Genomic DNA, 8,503 nt, shown 5'->3' on the forward strand with positions numbered 1-8,503 from the left:
CAGGGGACCAAGTCTCCGTACCCCAGGGGCTCGCCGCCGATGACTCCTCCCAGCCTAGGGAGGCAGCACAGACTCAATAGGCCTCTCTTGCCCTCTCTTCTCTATGGCGGAAGTGGGATGTTCTAGCCGAAACGCAAGTTTCTCGGAGGTAGGAGTGAATGGACTCGTCCAAATGCGGGGGGGATACGTCTCATTATCAAATCTTAAAACCCAAGAGATAATGCAGAAAAAGATAGCCTTCAAATTATAGATCAGAAAATAGCTCTATTGTCCGCTGGTGTCGAGGTGGAACGATAATCTTAGCTATCTTGCTGTCTGGGCTGAGAGAGGCGTGCTTGCGCCCCCGCCGGAGGCCGACGGAGCAGATGGGACCGGCCCGGCTTGCAGGGGCCCGGTCAGGTCTTCCGGCGCCGGCATCACCGCCTGCCGAGGGGATTTGGCGTCTGCCGCCCGGGCTTTTGCTTGGTCCGCGGGCCTCGGACGGGGATTCGGAGAGGTAGGGGACCCTTCCAGCTGTCTGCCCTCTTCTCCTGTGCGAGCGCGGGCGCACCTCGAACTCCCGGGCCTGGCCAGGCTGGGCGCGGGGCACCGCTTCCGAGACCTGGAGGAGTTCTCTCCTCCCGCGTCCCTGGACGGTAGAGGTTCGAGGGGAGTGGCGGTGGGACAGACGCGACTCGGGCGGGAAGTCTTTCTTGCCTTTGGCCGGGGCCTTTTGATGCGGAGACGAATAACTTTGTGTTTTTGCTTTCAGCTTATCTCTTGGCGGCTCTTCCCGCGCACGGAAATTGCGGCGTACCTGCGGAGGGCGTACCTGCGCGTGAGGAGGAGGAAGGGCAAGATCCAGCCTGAGTGACCCGCGCTCCGGCCTGTCCGCACAAGGTAAGGATGGCGTGGTCTGGGCTTAAGCCTGGCCCAGAGAAGGCATCAGTCGGCCTCTGCCCCTGTGCTCTGTAGACCGGGGAACTGGGGAGACCGGAGGGAAGAAGAGCTTCTCAGGCCCTGCCTTGGAGAAATCCTCTGCTCGCCGTGGTTGGGGGTTAAGGGATCAGACAAGCTCTGTACAGACCAAAGGTGGCTGAGAACTGACTCCCTGAAGGAGTGGAGTCAAATTGCACTGAGGTTGAAGGAAGAGTTTAGGTTTGGGGCAGAAACGAAGAGATGTATGGCCTGTTGGGAGGTTTGTGGGGGATACAAGAGGGGGAAATTGTGGAAGAAAGAGGAGCTGGACCAGAGCTGCGAGTCTTTAGCTGGGCAGCTGCTGGGTGGAGTTAAACTAGAGGGCCGAAACAGCAAGAGAGTCCTGCTCATCCTAAGCGTGTAGAAGAAACCAAACCAGCAACCATTTCCGGGTCAGGATGAATGGAGCAGTTCCTTTGTATTGGAACCATGTACTGAGATTCCAGTGATGAGTAGGATACAGTCCCTGACCTCAAGGAATTGTCTGCCTAGTTGGAGAGATGAGATGAATACCTGTGGAAAAATACCTGATAGTATAGGTAGCTGTGGGCTGGTTACCAAGGGAAAGACAGAGCCAGCTTGATCTCCGAGCAGTCCACGGACTGCTGCCCTGGGTTTGGGGGCAAAGAGACAAACAAGTATACTTTGAAGAGAGCTTCCAGACTCGGAGGAGGTAAGATATGGTGTCGAGTTGGCGTGTTTATGGGGACTGGAGACTTAACGTGTGGAAGGGGTGAGAGGGTGATGGAAGAGTTGCCTCTGAATATCTGAAAGGCTCCTTTGTGGAAAGGGGGAGGGGGACTTATTCCGCGTGGCTCTTGATACCAAAATTGAGATGGTTTGAAGCACTGAGAGATGGATTCCTTCAATAGGAGGAATCACTGAGTAGAACTTTGAAAACACGGAATGGCCTTCTGGGAGAGGTAGTGAATTCCCTGTCAGGGGAGGTATGTAAACCGAACCCTCTCCACTAAGAAATTTGACTGTTCTCTGTCCTTCTGGGTCGATAGCTTAGTCCCTGATGAAGTTCTGGTGCTCAGGTTTGTTCTTTCCTTCCCACTCCCTCTGCCAGTCCTGTCACCAGTCCTGTCCTGTCGCCTGGCATCATCTCTCAGCAATGACAATGTCATAATTATAGCAGCTAATACTTTCTGTTTCCTAATTGCCAGAAACTGCTTTAGGGGCTTTACCGATGCTCACGGATCCAGTCCTGGAGACAACCCTTTCAGAGTAGCTATTGATAATATCATCTCTCCCCCTTTAAAAAAATGTTTAGTGAAGTATTTACAAGGTTATGTCAACATGTCCCTTTTTTATAATAGACTGGGGAGACTGAGGCACCTAGGGGTTAGGCAGCTTGCTCAGGATCGCACAGTGAGCAGTTGGCCGAGCTAGGGTCCTTTTGTTTTTTGCTTTTTCTTTTAGGGCCGCACCTGCGGCATATGGAAGTTCCAGACTAGGGTTCGAATTGGAGCTACAGCTCCAGCCTATACCACAGCCACAGCAATTCGAGATCTGAGCCACATCTGCGACCTACACCACAGCTCACAGCAACGCCGGGTCCTTAACCCACTGAGTGAGGCCAGGGATTGAACCCACATCCTCATGGATCCTAGTTGGGTTTGTTACCGCTGAGCTGCAACGGGAACTCCCAGAGCTGGGGTTCTAACCTGCTGCTCTTTGCTGCTATTCTACTGTGTTTTGCTTGTGTTTTATTTAATTCTCACAATGATCCAAACTTACAGGTAAGGAAATAGACTCCAAGAGATTGAGTGATTTGCTTTAGGTCACAGAGCAAGATTCAAACCCAGGACCATTGGACGTGAAAACCCTCACCTTCTGCATTTCACTCTCCCATATCCCACTGGGCTCTGTCTCTAACTGTCACTGTGGTAACGGCCTCTAACTGGACTCCTTGCCCAGCCTTTCTGCCTTAAATTGGCAAGATTTTACTTCGGAGTCTGGATAGCCCTGGAAACATGTGAGATTTGGTGTCTGTCTTTCCGCCAGGTTTTCAAGTCCAGTCTTCTTAGCTTTCACTGACTTCTCAGAGCTGCCTGTGACCCCAAAATAGTGACAAGCCATTCTCTGCCTGTCAGCCAGAGTTAATTTTCGGATGCACAGATTCAGTCTTGGACAGTGATGCACTGACTCTTCACTGCCCTAGGGACAGAGTCCAGATGCCTTCATCTGGTCATTCAAGGTCCCAAGAAATCAGAGTCCAGGCTTCCTTTTTTTCTTGCTCCCACCGGTAGTCTCAGCCCTACGGTAAGCTTGGCCTCCCTGCCTTTCCTCCATCCTGGCAGCTTCTCAAGTGCAGGGACGGACAGGTGTTGCACAGGGAGCATTTGCTGGAAACGGCAATGAGTACCGTCCTGGAATTCAAGCCTTGGCCGGTGTGTGGACTAGTCCTTTTGATGCTCTCCCCCTCGCTGCTCCCGGGAGACTAAGGTTGTCTGCCAGTGGCTGCTGCCACAAAGCGGAGAAGGACTGTGGCGGCAGGGGCTGGGCCGGGCCTGGGAGGGGAACAGGTGACACTAGGGTCATTCAGAAGGTGTCGGCATTCTGCCCTGGCTCCTCTTGCAGGGTAGCCCCCCTGGGAGGGGGTGAAGCTCCCCGTCTGTATTTGTGTTCCCGGCCCCAGCGTGGGCCACTGGCTACAAGATGAACTGTCGCTCGGAGGTGCTGGAGGTGTCCGTGGAGGGGCGGCAGGTGGAGGAGGCCATGCTGGCCGTGCTGCACACGGTGCTCCTGCACCGCAGCACAGGCAAGTTCCACTATAAGAAGGAGGGCACCTACTCCATCGGCACTGTGGGCACCCAGGATGTCGACTGCGACTTCATCGACTTCACCTACGTGCGCGTCTCCTCCGAGGAGCTGGACCGCGCTCTGCGCAAGGTGGTCGGAGAGTTCAGGGTAAGCGGGGGAGCAGTGGGCTGCAGGGGGCCCCCCTGAGCGCCCCTCCTCCTGCTCACCTACCTTTCCTGGGTGTGCGTGTTAGGTTCAAAGGAATAGGCGAGTTCAGAGCTCCTGTGGGTGAGGAGGGTTTGGGCTTGGGGGAGGTGAGGGAGCCTCGTAAAAACACAAGGAAGGAGCCGTCGTGGCTCAGTGGTAACGACTTGTATACATGAGGACATGGGTTCGATCCCTGGCCTTGCTCAGTGGGTTAAGAATCCGGCGTTGCCATGAGCTGTGTCTGTCACAGATGCTGCTTGGATCCTGCGTTGCTGTGGCTGTGGTGCAGGCTGGCAGCTGTGGCTCCGACTTGACCCCTAGCCTGGGGACCTCCATGTGCCGCAGGTGCGGCCCTAAAAAGATAAAAAACAAAACAAAACACACAAACACAAGGAGGGAGAGCAGGACGCCCTGGCAGCCTTGGCGGTCAGGGCCCCTGGGGTGAGCATCGTCCTACCCTGCCCCGTGCTCTTGACCTTCTCTCTCTCTCCTGACACCTTCTCTCCGCCTCTGCTTCCAGTTTTGGACCCTTCCCACATGCAGCGCCCTGGGAGGCAGGGTGGCTGGGCTCAGGGACTTGCCATCCAAGTGGAGCGTCCCTTGGGGAGTGTGGCACGTGTTTGTGTGCGCCTGTGAGGGCGAGGAGAAGGGTGGAAGGGACACACCAGGCTGCTAATGTTGGTTGCCTCAGGAGGGAGGAATGAGAGTGTGAGTTTTAATTTTGGTTTCATTCAGTGTTGCAGTGCACTCTTTTTATTTATTTTTTTTCCATTAGAGCTGGTTTACAGTGTTCTGTCAATTTTCTACTGCACAGCAAGGTGACCCAGTCGCACATACATGTACACATCCTTTTTTCTCATATTATCATGTTCCATCATAAGTGACTAGATGTAGTTCCCAGTGCTGTACAGCAGGATTTCATTGCTCATCTATTCCAGAGGCAATAGTCTGCATCTATTAATCTCAAATTCGTAGTCCATCCCACTTCCTCCCCCTCCCCCTCAGCAACCACAAGTCTGTTCTCCATGTCCATGATTTTCTTTTCTGTGGAAAGGTTCATTTGTGCCATATTTTAATTCCAGATATAAGTGATATCGTATGGTATTTGTCTCTCTCTTTCTGACTAACTTCACTTAGTATGAGAATCTCTAGTTCCACCCATGTTGCTGCAAATGGCATTATTTTGTTCTTTTTTATGGCTGAGTAGTATTCCATTGTGTATATGTACCGCTGCTTCCTAATTCATTCCTCTGTCATGGACATCTAGGTTGTTTCCATGTCTTGGCCATTGTGAATAGTGCTGCATCACTCTTTCAATGAGCGCATATTTTCAAATTGTAAAGAAACAAAGGGAATTTGTTTGAAGGTACCCTCCCTGGGGTTGGAGGCAGAGGGTGTCTATCTGACTTCCATTCCATAGACGTGTAGAGACACCCTGCCCTGTGCCGGGTATGGTGTGATCTCTGCAGGGTGTGGACCCTCTCCAGGCCACACTGGGCACGTCTGTCCCCCAGCCCCTCAGTCCCTCCAAGCCCAGAAAGGACACATTCATAAGAGTTTCCCAGTCCCCCTTCAAGGGAGGCAGTGGTACTCAGCCCTCTGTCCCCCAGATGCCTGTGAGCACGTGGAGCATAGTAGTTGAGCCAGGCTCCCCCACCTAGCAGGTGTGTGACTTTGGGCAAGTGACTCACCTCCTCCGAGCCCTCGGTTTCACTGTGTATAAAATTGGAATGCTGGAGTTCCCGTCATGGCTCAGTGGTTAACGAATCCGACTAGGAACCATGAGGTTGCAGGTTCGATCCCTGGCCTCGCTCAGTGGGTTGAGGATCTGGCGTTGCCGTGAACTGTGGTGTAGGTTGCAGACGCTGCTTGGATCCTGCGTTGCTGTGGCTGTGGTGTAGGCTGGCAGCTGTAGCTACAGTTCGACCTCTAGACTGGGAACCTCCATATGCCACAGGTGCGGCCCTAAAAAAAACAGAAAAAACCCCCAAGAACCCAAAAAAAAATTGGAATGATAATCATACCCACCTCATAGGGTATTTGCACCGTGAGGATTCAATGAGTCACGTATGTCAAGTACTTCGACAGCTGGTGCAGAGGAGCATTATAAAGTGGTAGCCATTCTTACTGAGCTTGGTTTGGCCATGAAGGAGAGACTTAATCCCTGGGGGGCAGATTAGGACTTGAGGGAGGCGTCCTTAGCCTCTGAGTTGGCCGTGACTCACATGGAAAGGTGCTTTAGGGTCTCGGCTGCATTGGAGGAGGAGCATGGGGCCAGCGTGCCCCATGGGGGGATAGGCGGAATTGCTGGATCACGTGGCCCCATTTGCTTCTCAGAGGAGAGAGGGAGAAGCAGCCAGGTCTCGTCTGTCCTTCCCCTCCCGTCCCCCTTCTGTCCCTTGGCTTCTTTCTATTCAAGGATCACTGGACTTTTCTTTAGAGACTGTGAGTTTAGCTTGTCATCAAGTGACTGAAGTAGGATTGGGCTTAACTGGCCGTGAAGAAGGCAGATAGCGCTTGCCTGGAGAGGAGATGTTGTTGAGAAGGTGGTTTTGGAGAATGTTTTGAAGCGTGAGAGCCAAAGGGGAGGGGTTGTGGAAGGAGAAGGAGGGCCCTTCCAGTGAAGGTAAAAAGCAAGGGTTTTGAAATCAGACCATCTGGATTCAGACCTGGTGCCGTCATCTACTAGCCTGTGACTTTAGCAAGACAGCTTGCCAACGACTCTGAGCCTCCCTCTGCCTCAGTTAAAATGCAGGTGATGTACCTGCCGCGCAGAGTTGCTGAGAGGACGGAGCAAGATCGTGTGTGTACAGTGCCTGGCCCAGAACAGTGCTTGGAAAGGTCCCTTCTGAGCAAAGCTGGAGGAGTTGGGCCAGCAGACAGCTTTTGTCAGTTTGCTTGAACCACTCAATTTTATGCCGACACTTTGCTCTCACTTCACACAAATCCTTTGCTCTCTGATCTCATTCATTGCCCTCCCGAAGGACCAGTGAAGCTAGGAAAACAATTCCTTGGGGCGTCAGAAGCAGGCTTTCACAGGGTGAGAAGCCCTCAGAGGCCTTGGCCTGCTCACTTTTTTTTTTTTTTAATGGCCACACCCACAGTATATGGGGGTTCCCAGGCCAGGGATTGAATGGAGCCACAGTTGTGGCATTGCCAGATTCGTTAACCCACCGTGTGGGCCGAGGATCAAACCCACACCTCTGCAGCGGCCCGAGCCGCTGCAGTTGGCTTCTTAACCCACCGTGCCACAGTGGGAGCTCCTAGGCCTGCTCACTCTTGCTCCTCCTTCCCCAGGATGCTCTGCGCAACTCCGGGGGCGATGGGCTGGGGCAGATGTCCCTGGAGTTTTATCAGAAGAAGAAGTCTCGCTGGCCGTTCTCAGATGAGTGCATCCCCTGGGAAGTGTGGACAGTCAAGGTGCACGTGGTGGCCCTGGCTACGGAGCAGGAGCGGCAGATCTGCCGGGAGAAGGTGGGCGAGAAGCTCTGCGAGAAGATCATCAACATCGTGGAGGTGATGAACCGGCACGAGTACCTGCCCAAGATGCCCACGCAGTCCGAGGTGGACAACGTGTTCGACACGGGCCTGCGGGACGTGCAGCCCTACCTCTACAAGATCTCCTTCCAGATCACCGATGCCCTGGGCTCCTCGGTCACCACCACCATGCGCAGGCTCATCAAAGACACCCTGGCCCTCTAGGCCTTGCCGGGGGCCTTGGGTGCTCCTCGATGGCTTGTGGACTTAGGCTTCTGGGGATGGTTCTCTTAGGCCCTTGGGGCCCTGGAACCTGCTCTGGGTCCTTGACGCGACTTGGAAGGTTGGCCCCTGGCTTCCTTGTTTGTGGTTGCCAGACTCTGGTCATCCTCTTAACTTTCACTGGCAGTCAAGTCCGGCCTGCACCGTCTCTCCACACCCCTGGTGGGGTCCCCTTTCCTTCATTGTACAGAGGAGCCATCACTAGGATGGTGAATAAAGGTGAGAATGTGAGTTTGGCTGGAGCCATCTCTGCCTGGGCTGGTGTCGCCCTGAAACGTGAACACCTGGCAGACCTGTGACGACACAGGTGTGTGTTGAGGCCATTGTTCCACGATGCCGGGGTGGGAGGATGGGATTAAAGGTAGATTAAAGCTGACGGATTTTGTACTTTGTTGGACATTCTCATAAGCAGTTGTGACCATGGTCAGGCCCGTGAATGAGGATGCAGATCAGGATCTGCTGCCTTTGGATATGACCGCGCTATTTCGCCTCCCTCCCCAAGGAAGCTGTGACGTCCCCGCAGTTTATACTCTCTGGTTTTGCCTCGGACAGCGCCACAGCATCTCTCCTCTGTCTCATAGGGACACACAGCCCCTTCCTGCACTAGAAAGCTCAGGGTTAGGACATGATAACTCATGTGAATTTCTAGGCAAGTGTGCTCAAAATCAGTGAACCCCAGTGTGTGCTTTTCATTGTTTGATTCTTCCATGTTTTCTTTCTTTTTGCTTTTTTGGCTCTGCCCGCCACATACCAAAATTCCCAGGCTAGGGATTGAACCTGCCCCACAACAGTGGCCCGTGCCATTGCAGTGACAACACCAGTGCCTTAACCT

The 8,503-nt window shown here is 53.5% G+C and overlaps 1 protein-coding gene across 4 annotated transcripts; it reads left to right on the forward strand.

The window, feature by feature from the left end:
• ATG101 (autophagy related 101) lies at positions 362–8,047 on the forward strand. Of its 4 annotated transcripts, none has more exons than XM_021091676.1 (4): positions 362–496; positions 752–879; positions 1,830–3,873; positions 7,210–8,047. In XM_021091676.1, the coding sequence occupies exons 3-4, from the start codon at positions 3,622–3,624 to the stop codon at positions 7,612–7,614; spliced, it is 657 nt and encodes a 218-aa protein (XP_020947335.1). In that variant the 5' UTR covers positions 362–496; positions 752–879; positions 1,830–3,621; the 3' UTR covers positions 7,615–8,047. The 4 variants fall into 4 exon arrangements, with proteins under 4 accessions (XP_020947335.1, XP_020947334.1, XP_020947333.1 ...); XM_021091675.1 differs by having other exon boundaries at positions 3,512–3,873; XM_021091674.1 differs by having other exon boundaries at positions 3,544–3,873.

This window comes from Sus scrofa, chromosome 5, assembly GCF_000003025.6.
Source record: "Sus scrofa isolate TJ Tabasco breed Duroc chromosome 5, Sscrofa11.1, whole genome shotgun sequence".
In the NCBI taxonomy this organism is placed as follows: domain Eukaryota; kingdom Metazoa; phylum Chordata; class Mammalia; order Artiodactyla; family Suidae; genus Sus; species Sus scrofa.

Excerpts from the sequence above, each read along its gene's own strand:
- ATG101 (XM_021091677.1), top strand. The coding sequence starts at position 3,622 with ATGAACTGTCGCTCGGAGGTGCTGGAGGTGTCCGTGGAGGGGCGGCAG. Across the intron at positions 3,874-7,209 it reads AGGTGGTCGGAGAGTTCAGG|GATGCTCTGCGCAACTCCGG; the intron begins GTAAGCGGGGGA and ends CTCCTTCCCCAG.